Source organism: Hesperophylax consimilis, chromosome 4 (assembly GCF_061612785.1).
Source record: "Hesperophylax consimilis isolate HC1 chromosome 4, BYU_Hcon_1.0, whole genome shotgun sequence".
Taxonomy (NCBI): domain Eukaryota; kingdom Metazoa; phylum Arthropoda; class Insecta; order Trichoptera; family Limnephilidae; genus Hesperophylax; species Hesperophylax consimilis.
The window spans coordinates 18369286-18389494 of record NC_142839.1 but is presented as its reverse complement, the minus strand read 5'-3'; the positions used below and the strand labels follow the sequence as shown (position 1 = coordinate 18389494).

Here is a 20209-nt window from a genome sequence, read left to right as displayed (position 1 = left end):
CTTCTTCCGTAATATTGGCGCGAAATACTTTTAATAAATCCGTTATTGTTTTTATTCCTATGTTTCTTTTATTCTTGTCCATATAGTCCCTGCATTTTACTTTCCACAGTTGCGGTAGATCGCGATATATGGATATAAAATGTAATAAAAAGTATCTTTCACTTATAACATTCGATGACGCAGCACTCTCCATAGTGATGGCAACACGAAACTGACGTTTGTTTGATAAACACCCCCGCAAACGTTCAAACATGTTGTCAAATATCGTTCAAACTTTCCGTCAATCAGAATTTCTGACAAACACGTCAAACACGTAGTTTGTTTGACAAGCACATCAAACAAGGCCGCAGACGTTCAAATAATTTGACAAACACGTAAATTTGACAAACAAATTTGATCGTTTACAGGCACCTTAAGTAATTTTATTATAAATCTGTTTAAAATTGACATTTTCGAATTTTCACCCGTGCATATTACTCACAAATTTATTATTATCATTAACTGGTTAATTTTTTTTTCAAATATAGAAATTCAACGTCCAGTGATGGATGGTAAGGATCTTCGCTAACTAGCGAAGAAATAGACTTGCACACATTCAAATCAAAGTTAACCACAATTAGAAGCAGTTATCACACAAAACAATATTTATGTCTTAGAGTGCCGGCCCCGCCTGCACGGAGCTGGAAGTCGTCATGATGGATTGGCTCGGAAAGATGCTGGACCTACCCGCAGAATTCTTGGCGTGCTCGGGCGGCAAGGGCGGCGGTGTTATCCAGGGCACGGCCAGCGAGGCCACGCTGGTTGCGCTGCTGGGAGCCAAAGCCAAGATGCTTAAGCAGCTCAAGGAACAAACACCCACCTTGGTGGACGGAGACATCACCCCTAAACTGGTTGGGTACTGCTCTAGTGAGTAAGAGATTCTCTACCACAGCTACTTTCTGAATTTACTGTGTTTAGGTATGGTAGTCTTGCTTTTATTGTATGGTAGATCAGGATTCAAACGATTTGGAGTCGAGAGCTGGAGGGTGCAGCAACGTTAATTTATTTCGGGATATGATTTTTCTCAATCTTCCGTCAGTTCAATAAAAAAAATCTTGGTGCTACATGATAAAAATTCTTGTGTTTAGGTAGTATTTTGAGTCAACCAAAATAAAGAGCCACTTTTTTGTTAAAATTAAGAGTAGATATGTGTAAGACTACCTTCATGTAATGTTTATTTTCATGGAAAATGATATAAAAAATAAACAATAAAAAATTTTGCGTCTTCGATAACGTTGAATTGTTTTTAAGAACTTTTGTACCGCACAAAGACATCACTCTTAACATTCTGTTCACAGAGCAAGCCCATTCATCCGTAGAACGTGCTGGACTTCTGGGAGGAGTCAAGCTTCGTCTTTTGGACACGGATGACAAGAATAGGATGGGAGGTGCAGTGCTCGACCAAGCCATCCGTAAAGATAAAGAGGCCGGCCTAATCCCATGCTACGTAAGTTGAATATCAGATTAGATATGATACGTTTAATCTATTATGTGAATGAAAAACATGTCATTAAGGGTGTACTTAGTCCATATTTTAAAAACGTCATTACATATTGCCTTCAGCCTTCATCGATTTTCTTTAAATTCGAATTGTGAACGGAGAGTTTATAAATTTAGTATTTTTAAGTCCACCTTCTTTTTTATCAGGTGGTCGCAACCCTAGGGACTACAAGTTCTTGCGCCTTCGATCTCCTGGATGAGTTGGGATCCATATGCAACCGCGAGGGTCTGTGGCTCCACGTGGACGCCGCCTACGCCGGCTCTGCCTTTATCTGCCCCGAGTACCGCTACCTGATGAAGGGAATAGAGACCGTTGACTCCTTTAACTTCAACCCTCACAAGTGGATGCTGGTCAACTTCGACTGCTCAGCTATGTGGCTTAAAGACCCTAGCTGGTTAGTCGACGCGTATAATGTGGACCCGTTGTACCTGAAGCAAGACTTGCAAGCATCTATTCCCGTCTTACGCCACTTGCAGATTCCTTTCGGTAGACGATTCCGTGCCCTGAAGTTGTGGTTCGTCCTCAGGCTGTATGGGGTCACCAACCTCCAGAACCATATTCGCAAGCAGATCGCTCTCGCCCACCAGTTTGAAGCAGACTGCAAAGCTGACGAACGTTTTGAAATTTTTGATGAGGTTTTAATGGGACTGGTTTGCTTTAGACTGAAGGGATCTAATGAAAATAATGAAGCCTTGTATAAAAAAATAAATGCGCGCGGTTTTATTCATCTAGTGCCTTCCAAAATCAACGACACATACTTCCTCCGCATGGCCGTGTGCTCTAGGTTTAGTGAAGCTGAAGACTTGACTATTTCCTGGAAGGAGGTCGCCGCCAGCGCGGACGAAGTGTTGGCAGCCGTTGCCGGTGCCAAACAATAAACCTTACCAGTCCTTCTTACACTTTACAAAAAAAACATATATGTTATGTGCGTAGGTATATCTGGAGGTAGTTGCAAGTATCGTGTAGGTTTGTATCATAATACATCAAATAAAATAATTATCTGTTTGACTAATTTGTCGAATAAAAATATGAATTCGATGTACACACCAAATTATTAATTAAATAAGTTTAAGGCACGAAAAGATCACCCTATAAATTGTTAAAATACTTATAATTAATAATGTCTTTTAGATGTTCAGAGCGGTACTAGCTTGATTATATTTCTGATAAATATTTGATTGGAATCCGTTTTTGTGAAAAAGGGCGCTGTACAATTTATTATGAATTCGTAGTAAATATCTCATCATATCTCATCTCATCTATTTGCAAACAGATTCAGAGAAACAAGTATTATTTACAAACAGATACAAAAAAACATACTTACCTGGCTGGTCACTTCAGTAAGAGGAAAACACTTGTATTAAAAAGTTTACGACTTTGCATGCAGAGGACACTGGTAGAAATACTGATCATTAATTTTGCATTTGCTATTTTACCCTGCATTACTTTTGATATTACATTTATTAGAAGATTAGTGGCAAAAGTAGAGTTGATATTTCTTTTTAAAAGACTGGAGAATACTCCTTAGGACAGGAGAATTTTAATTAAATGACGTTAAAAAGTTTACAAAAAATTTTTTTTTTCACGTTTAGTTATTTACAATGTCGTGGACTGTGAAGGTGAAAATTTTCTGAGGCAATACTTGTTTAGATTTTACAAGGTCAATTTCAAGGTTTGTTGTCGGTTTGAAAATGGCTATAATTTCTAAGGTTTGCAGTATTAAAAAAAACCTTTGAGCGGTATTAAAACACAAAAATTAAAAAAATATTACATTCCAAATTTTTGTATTGTACAGCTTGGCATAATATTTTAAAAATGTATTCAATTGGTACAATTTTCACCATTACTATGGCAACACTTAGCTACTCCTTTTCAAAAAACAGGAGCAAACAAAGGTAAACAACGTTTAATTAATTTATAATTTTGAATAAGTGAATGATTTTTTTGTTTTGTGTTTTTGATACAAACATTTTAGACATTATAAAAATAGTATTTTCGTGCAGGTAATTAATTATCTTCCTTGTGAAGAGTTAAATAATAAATATGTAAAATCATCTTAGAATATGATGCATGTAGAATATGACGTATGTAGAATAACCTTCATTCGGAAAGGATCACTAATTTCGGAACAACGTTTAAGCAAAAAACTTTTTTCATCTCAGTGATATACGACTATTTAAACGATCGCAGCGCCATCTATTTTTGTGTACTATTAAATAATGTCAGACTGTACCTGTGAAATTCAAATTTGGATTTTTCACAATCAAAATAAAATAGAGATTTTAATTGTCGCAAGGACAAAAAACCAACTAACATACAGGGACACTGGAGGGTCTAGAGTCGTTCATAAGATATAAATGTAGCTTTGATTTATTTACAAAAAAGAGTCTTGAAACTTTTCGTTTGAACAAATTAAATAAAGCAATAAATTACCTACCTATAATTTAATGTTTTATTTGTCTTTTTCACAATTGGATTTATAATATCCCATAATTTTTAACGGGTCTGTTGCGCCAGTAATAAATAAAATTGTTTTCAGTGAACTATCAACTAATACCAGCTATCTCGTATGTGTACGAAAACTATTTTATTAAATTAGAATAACATAAAGGCAATTTCTTCACGTACTAAGTTGGGAACCAAACCATTTCTTTACGTTCGAGACTTCGATGTTTCGGTTGATAGATGTCATTGACGGTATTTTTTTCACGGGTATATAATTTTGCAAATTAATCATACCCAAAATTTTGAAAAATCAGTTTTATTTTAACTAAAATAAATACACATTTTTTAATTTTCACATTATTTGTTTTAATTCTAAATCGTCGATATATATAATTTTCAGAGATGTGCAAAATGGGTACCCAAAACCATTTGAAATGCAAAATGGAAATGGGTCAAAACTTTTCCATTTGAAAATGCAAAATGCAAAATGGTTTTTAGAAAAGCATTTCAAATGCAAAATGCAAAATACCCATTTTCAAAATGCATTGAAAATGCAAAATGGTTTCTCAGGTCAAACAATTAAAATAAATATAGAATTTTAAACAGTTTTGTCATTTAATAATGGACATCAATTTAGAACAAACATATTACATGATGGTAAATCAAAAAATGCCACGACTACGGATTATGAACCAAAAAAAAATTGCGCGGGACAAATGTTGCCAACGTAAAAACATAGAAACTGCTATCTAACATTTAATATTACAGCGTCATGGCCCCATGTTCAGTATTTGAATCAGTATTTTTTGTAATGGTATCACCCAATTGCCAGGGCTTCTACCAGGGAGCAACTTGACAAATGTAAATTATCTCTCATAGCGTGGTTGAGGACCGACTGATATTTGGGGTTTATGAAAAAAAGATGAGTGGAGATAGTAGGAAGAATGTTGCAAAAAAGCATTTAAAATGGAAAATGCATTGAGAAAAGCATTTAAAATGCAAAATGCAAAATGGTTTTTAGAAAAGCATTTAAAATGCAAAATGGAAAATACCCATTTTGCATTTTGCATTTCCATTTGAAATGGATTTATTTGAAATAAAGTACATCTCTGATAATTTTATGGAAAGCTATACTCACTATAGTGTTCGCAAAACAATGAGATTAATTGAGAAATACGACATATAAAAACGAAAATACGTAATTATTGTCGAGTTGTAATTGTGTGCTTATGTGTATATCCCTGTCTGTTTCCTCTTTTGTTTCTTCTTGTTTGTTCTTCTTAACCTCCCTATTTCTATTTGTGTACTGTTTTGTAAGTGAAACTTATAATTTTGATATCAAAATACCAATTTTAAATTGTACCTATTAACTCTCACCCATGTATTGTAAGTTCCTCTCGTCCTTCAATGAGTTTTGTAATTCACCGGGATTGCTCTAGCAAGAAAAAAAAATTTAGAAAAAGGTAGTATCACGACACAGTATTTACGCAAAATAAATAATTATTGAAATTCAGATAGACAAATAACGATAGTATATCTCGGTACTAAATATAACTTTGTCATTGTCAACAATTGCAAAGTATTCCTTCCCGGAAAGGCCTTAAATTTTCGTTTTCCAAAGGATGGTACTAAATTTTCCCGATGTGACTCTGGTGGATATTTTGTGCCTTTTTACTCCTTTGGAACTTTTTAGTCTTGAGAATTATTATTATGAGGGCCCCCGTGAGGTACTCGACTAGCAGGCCGCGGAGGTTGCGGGTAAAAATCCAAACGTGCGCAAGTAAATTTTACTTGATTTTTTATTTCTATATTTCAAAAATTACTAATTAAAAATAATATATAGTATATTTGCGGCACGTTTCAGAGTGGGAGATACTCTCAGTGTCGCCCAAGACCACAATTCAGAACCTTGAAACGATGCTTGAAATAACTTTGGACGTGTTTGGTGACCAGATCTGAATAGCCAGGTACTTCCCCAGCTTTCTCTACCCCATCTCCTTCCCCACCTTCATTTCTCCATCTCCTTCCCCACCCCACTACCTTCAGCCTCAAAACATACCCCAGTTGGGTATGCCATAATCTGACTGGCTACAGACGGTTAGGAGCAGTTGAGACTCTTAAGTCTTAATAAGACGGTTATTATTTATTTTAAGCTATTGCAAAGGAAGAGCGAAAAAGCTCAGAAAAAGAAAATTGGAACAAGATATACGTAAAAAAACAATGAAGTAGGGGAACCTGAGGCGGAACGGGGTACCGGGGTGGGATGGGAAATGGGCACTATGGCGACGCGACAGACTAGTGACCTTCGACCACAACGTTTAGTATGGAGTGCTGCTGTTATTATAAGAGTGCGCTTAGTTTGTATTTTACCGAAGGTTGGAGAAAAAGCTCGCAAATACTAATTTTTGTTTCGCTACATAAAGGTTATTACACTATACACTTTTATTCATTTGGAAATTAACATTACAGGTTATTTTACTTTTGACTTGAGAAAAATCTGGTGATATCTCTAGGCCAGGAAATATAACGGTCATAATACTGGTGTTTTAAGTAAAGTTAAATCAGGGCACAATGAGTGGAGCACAGTGGGATATACCTCGTTCATATGCACTTTTATTACATCTGCAGATAGTGCGTAAATATGGTCTACGGATTAGGGTGGATCGCAATTGTATGGAATTTTTTTTTTATAAATTAGTTTTCGCGGGGTTCGGAATAGATGCTCTAGGTACATACAATTAAGCATACAAAATATCAATTTAAAATTTTGATAGCAAGTACTGCGCCAAAGCAGTTGAATTATCAAAAATCTGGTAAAAAATTGTCCCTTTATAAAACAGTTTTGTGTCAATATTAATACTTTAATTTTAACTTTAACATTTCATAATGAATAAAAATTGTCACGCCTTAAATAATAATAATAAAAAAATGTGATAATATTTATTTTCCCGCGAAAATTTGACAAATTGCCGAGTTCAATTCCTCGCGCCTCGCTCGCGCATCGCGCATCTTTAGATCAACCGTCCACATCTCGCAGTACAGTTTCAAGTTTTACTAACGTTGATCTTCCAACTGATCAACATTACTTTGCTTCATCTACTCCTTCTTCTTATGTAATAAATCCAACAGACAGTGGACTATCTGTTGTATCCAGAACATTGGATCGATACAGTATTTCTGATCAGGTAGGTGCTGCCATCGTCTGCGCTACATTGCAAGATATTGGATTAGTGACAACAGACAATCTAACAAACGTGATCGATCGTAATAAGACTCGACGTGCTCGTGCCAAAACTAGAACCACACTGACTGCCATCAACCAGCCCCATTTGGATTTGTGCATTTGCATATCGTTCGACGGTCAAAGGATAAAACATTAATCATGGAGGATGGACGCAGAAAAGTTGTGATAGAAGAACATTTCAGTCTTTTGATGACTCACAATACATTTGCCACATGGGCGTTAAGTTCGGCGATGCTAAAACAATAGCTCACAAATTGTTTGCATATTTTGTGGCAAAATCCATTGATTATGCTTGCTTCGTGGCTATCGGATGTGACGGAACAGCAGTCAATACTGGAACTAAGTCTGGCATTATTCGACTTCTTGAAGGAAAGCTCCATCATCCACTTCAGTGGTTGGTTTGTCAGTTATGCTAAAGAGTTAAGTTTGAGACACCTTTTCGAATACCTTGATGGATTGACAACAGGTCCTAGAAGCTTTAGCGGCCAACTCGGAAAGTTACTCAAGAACTGTGAACATCTTCCTGTGATAGAATTTCAAGCAACAGAATGCAACTTACCTATGAACCTTACTTATGAAATTACAAAATCCCGTGACGAACTTAGCACAAACCAGCTTTATTTATTGGAAATGTGCCGAGCAATCGCCAAAAGATAATGTAATGAAAACTTAGCGAAAAGAAACCCGGGTAAAATATGTCATTCGCGTTGGTTAACGACAGCCATTACTCTTCTCCGACTTTACACATCAACCAAGAATCCGACAGAAATCAGGTGATATTGACTGAATTTGTGCTAAGAGTGTATGCTCCGATGTGGTTTAAAATAAAAACACAATCTTCGAGACAACCAAGAGCAGACTTCAACCGGCGAGACACCTCCACAAAACAATAAAATTGTCTCGTTACCTTCCAGAGCATTTAAAAAAGGTGGTAGATCCCGTAATTCAACGCAACGGGTATTTTGGCCAAGCGAAAATATACTTATTACTATGTTAAACGACGAACGAAGACAGATTAGAGAGTTGGCTCTCAGACAGATTCTAAGTATCCGAGAACTTACGTTGGGGTTCTCTCCAATAAAAGTATTTAAGCTACCTACTTTTAATTTCAACGCGGAAGACTATATTGACTTGATCTATTGGAAAAAAACCATCAGAAGCACCTCTTACAAAACTGATATCTAGCGAGACAATAATTGATGCCATTGCAGACCACGAAATTATCGAATCCAACATTTTGTGTAAAATCCGATTGATGCCCTGTCACACATAAGCCACGGAAAGACGCATCAAAGTGGTAACGGCATCATGCTCTGCTGTTTGCGGCCCTGAAAGACGTGAAGGGTGGATACAAAACAAGCTAGAATCTTGTCGTATAATGCCAGTATCGACTTCGAAGAAGGACTATAAAATACAATAACTTTTATGATTTTTGACTATATTTTTTAACAGTGTTTGTGATTTTTTGTAAAGCAATGGTACTTTTATTGTTTTTTGATTAGTAGATAATATTATAAGTAAATGAAAAGTTTTTTTTTAAATATTTTAACTACTTTTATTGAGCAAAGATTAAACCCTTCTTTTTCTAGTTTCACGCTGTTTTTTTAAATTTGAATTGACTTGGGGCAGTACTTGCACACAAAATATCTTAATGCTGTCATATTGATTTTTAAAAGTATCCCCATAGAGCATCCATTCCACACCCCGCTGCTAAGAAGAACATAAAAACAAAAAATCGATCCACCCTACTACGGATGCTTCGAAACAAGCTATTGAAGTAGTCGTATGTGGAGATATGGGTTACGTGGCGGTATCTAATCGGTACGAATAAACAATTTTTGAGAGGTATATTAAACGAGAAAATCCAGAAGCTGCTTGTGATACAACGCCAGGGAAGTACCACACCACATGGATGTGCTGGTCCAGAATGTGATGAGGATGACAGTTAGTATTCTCTTACGTGACCTGTACCAATATTTAGTATCCCATTGTGCCCCAAGTTCATTTCCAATTGAACCCCTGGGGGTAGGGCAGAATGAAAATTTTTCATTTTTTTCAGACAATCCTCTGATAATAATTATTAATTTAGATAAGTTAAGCTTTGGTTTCTTTATAGAAGAATAAGTAAATAAACTTACTTAAACTTAATTGACAAACAATGGTGTTGGCCGAGTTGACATCGCGCTTGGGTCTCACCCATAGTAGTAGTATGTTCAATTCCTCGGCCGGCTAAGTCCTCCATCACAACACAAGCAACATTTTCCGTTTACTGTGGTGGTAGTAGGAGATTTTCAAATATTGTCAGGTTATTTCTAACCCGGAAATGATTATAAATAATGGATAATAATACCCGGAAATGATTATAAATAGCCGCGGGAGCTCCTGCGTCCAATAATATCATACTCAACGGTTTTGAACGGCCCACGCCCCTCAAACAACCAACTGTGTTATTTTATCCAACCAATGCCGAAGGAAAGACATCTGAACAGATACAAAAGACCCTGGTTGAAATTCTTGACCCAAAAAAGGATGGTTTTCAGGTGGTCCGCACCAGAAAAATTAAAGGAGCAGGCCTTGCTCTACAGACAACAACATCTGGAGGCCTAGACAACATTAAAAAGGCGGAGGAAAAACTAACAGCACAGGGGATAAAAATGATTGCCCCATTAGGCAGATTACCTAAAATAGTTCTGTACGATGTCCCTAGAGGAGATGCAAATTCGGACGCAGCCCTATTTGAAGAGATTTACACGAACAACTTAGCAGACAAGGAAATCCTTACTAAAGAAGATCATCTGCGCACCATGAGAAGGGTATCGCTCTTCGGAAAGAGGGAAGGCTCCTCGATGAACATGATAATCACGTGCCATCCGCAAGCTAGGAAAATCTTGATCGACAACGGTCACTGCTTCCTGGGCTGGAATGCCTGTAGAGTAAGAGACTTCATAGGTGCTACCAGATGTTTTAAATGCCACTTATATGGACATATTTCCAAGGTATGCACCCAAGAAATAATTATTTGCAGACACTGTGCCGCTACCGGACACGAGTATGACGCCTGCCCTAACAAGGCTAAGGCACCTGTCTGTGCTACATGCAGCCGCTTCAAGAAGCCATCAAACCAGCTCTGTCACGGCTCCCACCTAGAATCCTTGACCAGGAGGATAGCATATTAACTGTAACCAAAGCTGAAATTGATGTTATAATTAAGGGTTTAGGTCCAAAGAAGGCACCAGGGCACGATCGGCTTAATGGAATAATAGCGAAGAATGTCTGGATCCATGCCAAGGAAGAGTTGTTCCAGGTTATGGAGACATGCTTGCGTAGAGGAATTTTCCCCACAGAATGGAAGAGAGGCGTGCTCAAGATAATCCCAAAGGGAAACGACAAACCAAAGACGGATGTAAAGGCTTTTCGTCCAATAACATTGTTACCTGTTTTCAGCAAAATTTTAGAGGCTTTGATTAGTAATAGACTGCAGCAAACTCTATCTCCGGCGTCTGAGCGGCAATTTGGCTTCGTCCCTGGGAAATCTACGGAGCACGCCATCATGTATGCGCTTGAGTGGGTGAAGGTCTGTCCCAAGAGGTATGTCATCGGAATCTTTTTAGATATCACTGGTGCCTTCGATCATGCGTGGTGGCCGATGTTGCTCACCAAAGTTAAAAATAGAGGATGTCCAGCTAATCTTTTCAAAATCAACTGTGACTATCTAAATGAAAGGACAATTGAAATCTCTTTTGGAGATCAAAAAATAGTCCGTAAGGTGGACAAGGGATGCCCACAAGGCTCCATTTTGGCACCTAAATATTGGAACATTAACTTTGATGATTCCTCCAGGTTGCCCTTGCCTGAAGGATGCACATCGGTGGACTACGCTGATGACAAATTGTATTTGGTCTCGGGGGACAGCAGAAGGGAAGTGGAAAGGAAGGCTGAAGAAGGTTTACGAGTAATACTCAGCTGGGGAGAGAGAAATAAGATGAACTTCGCCCCCCAAAAGACCGTGGGACTCTTAATGAAGGGTTACCTCAGTAGAGCAAGAAACCCATCCATCAAAATGGGAGTTTCCACCATTCGATTTGCTGAATCCGTTAAATATCTTGGTGTAACACTAGATCGATCGTCCAGTTTTTTAACACATGTTAAAGAGGTCTCCAACAAGGCCCAGGCCCTTTTCTTGAAGTTGAGAAGAATCTCAACAGTCGAGTGGGGTTTGCGTTCCCCTGCGCTGCGACTACTTTACAAGGGAGTATACGTGGCTCAAGTCTCATATGCTGCCTCTGTGTGGGAGCACCGTCTGGGGAATTCACTCATACTCTCGGCACTCAAGAGGGGTCAGCGAACCCCCTTGTTGGCGCTCTCCGGCGCTTATAGAACCGTAGCTTCGGACGCTTTGCCTGTTTTGGCCGGCATATTGCCAATCGATCTAGAGATCAGGGAGGTTTTAACTAAAAAGAAGATGACCAGGGGACTTCTTGCCACCCATCTTGGTGTAACTCTTACGCCGGGTGGAGCCGGGACTCTACCTGGTCTACTTAAACAAATGCGTGAGTTATCACTCAAGGAGTGGCAAACTCGGTGGGATAGATCGAATATGGGAAGATGGACTTTCTCCTTCTTCCCATCAGTTAAGATCAGAATGGAAGGGGCTCACATCAATTTGGATCACCATATGACACAACTACTCTCAGGACACGGAGAGTTCAGAGGGAGATTACATAGACTCTCCTTGTCACCACATCCAAACTGCGCTTGTGGCAATTCTGACCAAACAGCCGAGCACATTCTGTGGCACTGTGAGATAATGACGGATGCAAGAGATGAATTATTGGCTGGTTTAAATGTACCAACGAGACCGGTTTGTAATTCGGATCTCGTTTCGAATAAGGTGAATTTCGAGTGTCTGAGGAAGTACACAAAGATCTGGGTTGAGAGATGGTCTGATCTTAGAGTCGAGAATTAGATTAAACTCAATAGCTTTATAATGCCAGGTGTTGCTCCTGGTCTTAACGGACGACGAGATTACCTCATTTTATATGTCGCTGGCTGTAATTTTTTTTTCTTTCTTTTTCATGTATATAGTTATTGTTTTAATCTTCCTGTATATATTTGCGTAGTATTTTATTGGATGTTGTAAATTTTCTCATGTATATAGTTATTGATCCTATGCTTTATTGATCCATCTCTCTTCTAGGTCGACATGTACAAACCGGATTATTATAAATTTCTTTGCAATTTTCTTTCTTTTCTTTTTCTGTTTCTATGTTTCACAGAGTGACGTGCTTGCTGGTAGCAGTACTGAACTGTTTTCTTTTTGTTCTGTCCCGGTTTACCCCAACTCTGGGGTGGCATAAGACCTCGTCCGTGTATACACATCTTGGATGACCAAATCACGATGAGGGACTAGTGTCGTCGTCTGCTCGCTGCGCCTCCCCTGGGGACAGGAACTGGACTGAGGATGGGCTGAACGTCGATTGGTGACCTTCCGCCCTGCTTCCAGGTATTCCGACGCTTTCTCCTCATGGTCTTCGGGATTTTTCCTAACCTCAACTCACACTTTTCGTCGAGGCACAACCGGTTTCCTGGCTCAAGGGCGCGGAACCTGGTCCCCGTGAAACCTATCCAATGCCCTGTTTTCTCTCCCTAGGTCTGCCTGTGAGCGGGCGACGACACCCCCCACCACACAAATAGGCGCACACTTTACCAATGTTGCAGGTGGCTGTGAATTATTATTTCATTTGTTGATACTTTGTACATATGATTTGTTTAAACTAACAAAATAGAATAGATCTTACTAACAAGTTACTAATACGCAGCACTTGCATACTGCGAATAACATTGTATGCATGGACATTTTGGAGGTCTTGTTTTGAAATTTTAAATGTAGACTCGCTATATCAAAAAAAATTAGCGTCCTTGCGAGAGCTCTGAAGGGGTACCATCAGTACCTAAAACAGGGCGGGGAAGTGGTGGGCCTCCTCCAGAACCCGGAAATGATTGTATTTCTTTAAAAAAAAAAATAATTAAAAAAAAAAAATAAAATAAAAACTCTCTAATGGCCAATTGTGGTATCGACCACTTGTTGCTCCGTAGCATGTGTTCCAGATCGAGTTTTTCTTTTCTGTACATTTTTCAAGATCGCACTGTCCTTGCGGATTTCCCTTCGTGTCTCATTTGTGACCTCTTTGTGACTTCTTAGCCACCTTTCCTTAACACTTCAGATAATGGTCTGCGCAAAATAAGTTTTTTTTATCATACAATTTTTTTATCTAAGCAGAAAATTGTTTTTCCGCATGTCTTGTCATGACATGACATTATTTATAATAAGTGTCAAAAGAAAAAGTGAGTTTTTTTATGTGTGGTTGAGAACATAAAGTTTATTAACCGAACCATCTTTATGCAAAATCATCGTTACGGGACGCGTTATTCATGCCGTTAAATTAAATGAGAAAGTGCGTAGTTAATTGTCGCTCTGCATTTAAAAGCAAAAATGTGGTTACCGCTAGTTTAAACATAAAACTAGTTACTTCTTACCACACGACATAGGTTTGTTGTGTCAAGTTACGTTGTCAAAAATTAATATTATGTGGAATGTGGTAATTGTGGTAAAATAACATAAATATTGAAAACATTTTATTATTTGGTCATAAATACATCATTAGATACATCATTCGATATATGTAGTGTGCATAATTCACATCAATTTTATTACACCGAAGTGAATATGATGACTCCTTTGACAAGCAGTGGTCAACGCCCTTCGAAGAAATTGCAATAAACTTTAATATAAGTGTGCGCATAAACACGCGAGCCAAACTGCCGGGCAAGGAAGAAGCAACCGCAAAAGGCGCGAAATGCCGCTTTTCACAATTACAATTCAAAAAAATAGTGTCTGCCATAGAGTGATATTCTTTATATTATAAGAAAATAAGTAGATATTATTCTTTATTTCTTTTAATTTAATACATATTACCTTCTGCATATTTTGATATTTATTTTTGAAAATAACGAAAATATTTCATGACCCAATATTTTTCGAATATTGAAACCATTAAGTTAATATTACATAATATATAAGTTACAGATAGTCGTTATGATACCATTATGATTTTTCTCACATGGTATGGGATTTATGAAGATCCTTCTGCTTAAATTGTGCAAAACAATAACAAAATTATCGTATGAAAACAATATTTTTCAATTTATATCAGGATATTTACTAGTTACCGCTTTAAGTGTGCTAATAATTATCAGAAATTGTTGCGTACATACTTACCCACATCACCATTCATTCAACTCATTTATGTAGGAACACATACATTCTATATACATTTTACTTATTTGATCATAAACGCTAATACTTATTATAAATATTTCACTATCTATTGGATGTCGCAATATGTACAGTTTTGATTTGTTTATTTGCTTTGGATGTTACTTAGACCTCTCTTCTAGAGCTGATGCTATAACAAATTCGTTGATGGGGCTTGCTTTGTCACAAAGTATAATTTTCTCCAAATTTGTACCGAGCACCTCCATGTCATTGGCGATATCTAAAATTGTTGTAGCTTGACTTTGTATTTCCTTCCAAGCAAAATCTATGTCATGTATCTCTGACAATCGGCTGCACACAACGAATCTGAGAATGAAGTTATTCTTATAGGAGCACGATACTAAGAAAATATTTTTCCGTTCCATGAGCCGGCTAAGAAGTGTCTTGGTCAATGTATTTTTGCCTTTAATTCTGAAGCACACCACTCCTAAAATAGGGTTAGAGACTATTTCAAATCTGTTATCAGCTTTAACCAAGGACTTGAAATGATCAGCCAGGGAACAGTGCTTCCTAATGTGCTTCCTGATACCGGAGGCTCCATAGAGTCGGAGAACCGCCCAGAGCTTTAAAGCCCGGAACCGACGGCCTAAAGAAATTTGCCAGTGTCTGTAGTCGGGGGTCTTCTCCGATTCGTTGTCTTTCAAATAAGCTCGTTGGACGTCGAAAGTGTTAATCAGGTCGTGTGAATCTTTGACCCAAAAGGCCGAGCAATCTGCGTTCACCAGCATCCACTTGTGGGGGTTAAAGTTGAATGAATCTGCGTAGTGAACTCCTTCCATAAGATATCTGTATTCAGGACAAATAAAGGCAGCACCTGCATAGGCAGCATCGATGTGCATCCACATTCCTTCCCTCTGGCAAATGGCTCCGAGTTCGTCAAGACGGTCGAATGCGCAGGTTCCAGTGGTTCCTAGAGTGGCAACCAAGTAGCAAGGAATAAGTCCTTTCTTCTTGTCTTCAGAAATTGCTTTCTCGAGGGTTTCGCCCCGCAGCCTACAGTCTTCGTCAGAAGGAAGGAGGCGCATTGGAACTGTTCCTAAGAGTCCAGCCTTTTCAACAGAGGAATTCGAGTCCTCAGATGTGTAGGCGACGAGTTTTGTTCTTATATCATTCACGTCCATTTCTGGATTGGCGGTCGTCAGTCGAGTGACAATTCTTTCCTTGGCGGCGAGTAATCCAATCAGTGTGCTCTCACTAGCTGAGCCCTGAAAGAATATTCTGATTAAAGGTATGTTAATGTTTTCAAATAGATGAGGAGCGAATTATGTAACTCGAATGTGTGCCATGGATTTTTCTACGGTAAAGATGATTTTCTGATTAAATAGAGAGAAACTTCTAATAAACGGAATATTAACATGAGCCTTTTAAAAAAAACTGACATACCGTACCTACAACAAAAATAAAAGATACATGACACGTTGCTAAAAATTATTGTAACGTGGCCGTTATTTTGACAGTTCTAAAACCCTATCAATTGATAGTAAAGAAGTACAATAGTGATAGTTCAAAAAAATAACACCTTGACTTGAACTAACTCTTACCAGCGAGCCAACCCCGAAGAGTAGAAAAGAGCAAAAGAAAAAAGTGGAAGTAACTCAGTTCACCCACAATACTAATATAAACTGTGGTTTTTCAATTAAGTTTTCAACATTATTTTTGAAAAACAACCAACAAAAATAATTATTAGCCTAAAAATGGGAGCAGTGGGATTAGATGTGTGTACCTGTATAATTCCTCCGCCACGGCCTGTCGAAGAGTTCAGGAACTCTTCTGGTAAATGCAGCAATTTGCCCAACCAGTTCATCATTTCAACCTCAAGCTCCGTACAAGCGGGGCTTGAAAGCTGGAAACAAAAAAAGATTTGTCAACATTCCACAATAATTATTCTTACATTAATTAATTATTTGTGTACCCACAATATTTAAACATTAAACGAATCAAAAAACAAATTTTTTGTTCTTAATCGCACTACGCCTTGAGCTATGCTTATTTTATATAATAAGAGTGGTTATATAATATTGCCGAGAATCACATTTGAATGAGAGTTTTGGGGCGATGCGACGTGCTCGCCGGGGGGCACGATTGCATCGAGCGAAGGAAAGTTCCGGTGTTGGACTGACAAGGCATATCATAAAGCCTGTCTTTATCGGCCCATTTCTGTCCAGCGGCTCTCAACAGCTAAATAGTTTTATTTTATTTTTTAATCATAATGTTGTACCCACTTTATGAATGGAACAGTATTAGTAATATTGTAATTTTTAATGAATCAACTATTTAATATATTTACTTCTATTCGCATTTAGTTATAATATCTATGCAAATAAATTAATATAAGATAATAAAAATATTACAATTTTATATTAAGTACCAAACAACAAAAATTAAAGTCATGATTAGTTTCTTAAAACACGCACTGCCTTAGAAAATGTTAACTGAACCATAATGTATTCACGCCTGTATGGCAGCTTATCCTCGAAGTACACTGTACTTATTACATATCGTTGTGCATAATATATCCAATATCCATGTATGCATTATTTGGCCTAATATTTAATATGTAAATTTTTAGCTATATTTCAAACGAGTCGTGTTTTATTTAATATTTTCATCATTTTCGTTTTTTAATATTAGCGCGCTCCCTCTAACATTCGTATTTACTATCTCCCTTTCATACCATCTTTGAACGCTTACACACGAGGTATGGAAACCTAACAAATACTTAATGAATATGACATATTTTTATTATTCGTACAAAGTTTAGGGATAACTGAATTGGCTCATTATGTTACCGGCCGATACAATCTCATTTCACATCCCATCTCCCCGGTGATTGATTTTGGTTATGGAATTTCAATTAGGATTGTACTAAACTTTCCCTCTACAAGATAAAGTACTCATTTTGAAACATTACATCCTACTTTATTATATTTTTTGTGAATTCCACAAAAGAGACCTGAGCGCTCTCAAACATTTGCAGATAATGAGACTATGGCATCCCGCATAAGGGTATGTTGTGGGGAAGGGTAGGAGATGGGGAATAAGAAGGTGGAAAAGTATCTGGAAAGTAACGTTTCAATTCTAAATGATGGTCTTTCACCAGGGCGATACTGAGAGTATATTCCACTGTATATTAGCATGTAATTATTTTATTGTAAAACAACACGAATAAATTGAATAAAATTTTCTTGCGCACGCTAGGATTTGAACCTGCGACCTTCTGATCTGTAGTCAAGAGCCTTAACCCTCGATCGCGGAGGACTTATTACCCTGTAATAATGAGATAATGGTTATACCCGTCAATTCATGCACTGTTATAAGAATCGATGTGCAATATTAGATATTATTATTGAATGTAGTTAAAAATAAATTACAATTAAATATAATTTATTTGTAATCTTTTTTTTTTTATAAAGGCGAAGCTATATTTTATGACGAAGGTTTTACGACGAATTTTACATTTTATTAAGCATTTTCTGTAGATATGTGTTTTGTGTAAAAAATTACAGGTAATAAATAGTGGCTAACACAAGAAAAGTATCTGGATTCAATGCAATATAACAGTATGTAATATTTTGCCATCTATTTAGATAAACCAGTCGTTCCGTGAAGTCCAAAAAATAATGTTTCTAATTTTCTCTTATTTAATAAATCAGAACCAAAATTTGCTCCGAAATCATAAGATTTGTAAGTACTTTCTGAAATACACACTTGCTTCTATATAACATTTATTTCGCAAAAGATTTTTTTTTAATTTCAAATAAGGAATTATTTACTTTGACAAAAAAACGTCACTATCTCAATGACAATCCTTTTTTCATAATTTCTTCAGGCTGGTAGGTACCATACTATTTAAAAAAAATGCGAATAAGTAAGTCTAAATAAACACAACAATTTCACATTTGACAAAATAATCTTCACTGAACGTACTAAAAAATTAATACAGACGAAATACAAAACGGTTGAAATATTCGAATTTATTTTATTGCAATCGCGATAATTTCATCTATAAATTATGAAGTGTTACTTACATGCAGAGATGTGCTTTATTTCAAATAAATCCATTTCAAATGGAAATGCAAAATGCAAAATGGGTATTTTCCATTTTGCATTTTAAATGCTTTTCTAAAAACCATTTTGCATTTTGCATTTTAAATGCTTTTCTCAATGCATTTTCCATTTTAAATGCTTTTTTGCAACATTCTTCCTACTATCTCCACTCATCTTTTTTTCATAAGTCCCAAATATCAGTCGGTCCTCGACCTCGCTATGAGAGATAATTTACATTTGTCAAGTTGCTCCCTGGTAGGAGCCCTGGCAATTGAGTGATACCATTACAAGAAATACTGAACACGGGGCCATGACGCTGTAATATTAAATGTTAGATAGCAGTTTCTATGTTTTTACGTTGGCAACATTAGTCCCGCGCAAATTTTTTGTGGTTTCATAATCTGTAGTCGTGGTGTTTTTGGATTTACCATCATGTAATATGTTTGTTCTACATTGATGTCCATTATTAAATGACAAAATTATTTAAAAATTCTATAATTATTTTAATTGTTTGAACTGAGAAACCATTTTGCATTTTCAATGCATTTTGAAAATAGGTATTTTGCATTTTGCATTTGAAATGCTTTTCTAAAAACCATTTTGCATTTTGCATTTTCAAATGAAAAAGTTTTGACCCATTTCCATTTTGCATTTCAAATGGTTTTGGGTACCCATTTTGCACATCTCTGCTTACATGTAACTAACCGCTGTAATGTTTCTGCATAAAATACTGGATAGTGGTAAATCCAACATTTTTTTACATTCTTAATCTTTATTTAAAAATGCAATTATTTTTCTTAATATTATTTTATCCATATACTTTTATAAACAATTTTCAAGTGTTCACTCTAGTTGCTATTCTCTAGTTGTTTAATTTATATGCAAACGGCTTAATGTTTCATAAATAAATGATAATTTAAAAAAAAACCTTACTTTTATGACCTATTAGTTTTTCGAAATAAGATTTAGGCAGGAATTTTTATTTTAAACGTCGAATGTGCAAAATTTCATCATGAGGTAAATTGGGCCTCAAGGGGGTGGGACAACGGGTGGGGGTGGTTTTTCGAAATGTTGTGTAAACATTGATCTTCTTCCTGTTTTGAAGGTCGTATGTACAAAATTTCATCAGTCTCGGAATAAAACTGTAGATTTGTATAGATATCAAGCCCGCTGATACATAGGTAGGTACACTCTTCTTTATATAAATAGATGGATAGATACAGGGTCGTCCTTGAGCTAAACGGCACCTGACGGGAGTAAAATTTTGACGCCCTTTTTCAAAACTAGTAGATGCCTAGGGGGTGATCACCGTAATCAACAATATTCGGACGATTTTTGTGTAGCGCCATTTTCATAAAAAATAATATAAAGGGCGATATTAGGGTCCCGGAGCGGACTGCTCCAATTGCGCCCGCATAGGGCCGGCCTTGGGGAGATATTGATTATTACGAGTGTAATACGTTCAATTTATCTCAATTATTACTCAACTGATGCCATTGTTTATTGCGTCATAAAAGTTATGTACAGTATAAAATCTATTCCGAATGTGTGAATTAGAAAAAAACAAACTAAATCCGTTATATTTATTGGTTTTGGG

The 20209-nt window shown here is 36.9% G+C and overlaps 2 protein-coding genes across 4 annotated transcripts in view; one reads left to right on the top strand and one right to left on the bottom strand.

Annotated features, from left to right (window-relative positions):
• Positions 1-4340, top strand: part of LOC149424314 (aromatic-L-amino-acid decarboxylase-like) — a 30498-nt gene extending 26158 nt beyond the window's left edge. For all 3 annotated transcript variants that reach the window (XM_089651440.1, XM_089651437.1, XM_089651439.1), the window contains 3 exons: positions 657-906; positions 1338-1486; positions 1687-4340. In XM_089651440.1, the coding sequence (XP_089507566.1) occupies positions 657-906; positions 1338-1486; positions 1687-2418 (1131 nt within the window). In that variant the 3' untranslated portion in view covers positions 2419-4340. The remainder of the gene's footprint in view (positions 1-656; positions 907-1337; positions 1487-1686) is intronic.
• Positions 4341-13261: 8921 nt separating this feature from the next.
• On the bottom strand, positions 13262-18263 carry LOC149424313 (aromatic-L-amino-acid decarboxylase-like). The gene is made up of 2 exons (XM_089651436.1): positions 16289-18263; positions 13262-15770 (listed from the first exon to the last, which is right to left on the bottom strand). Exons 1-2 carry the CDS (start codon positions 16370-16372, stop codon positions 14667-14669), a joined length of 1188 nt encoding a protein of 395 aa, XP_089507562.1. The 5' UTR covers positions 16373-18263; the 3' UTR covers positions 13262-14666.
• Between the last annotated feature and the right edge of the window lie 1946 nt (positions 18264-20209).

What these genes read in the sequence shown, in the direction of transcription:
- LOC149424313 (XM_089651436.1), bottom strand. Translation starts at nt 16,372, where the DNA reads ATGATGAACTGGTTGGGCAAATTGCTGCATTTACCAGAAGAGTTCCTG. An exon ending in GTGGCGGAGGAATTATACAG is followed by an intron (nt 15,771 to 16,288) that starts GTACACACATCT and finishes ATATTCTTTCAG; the next exon opens with GGCTCAGCTAGTGAGAGCAC.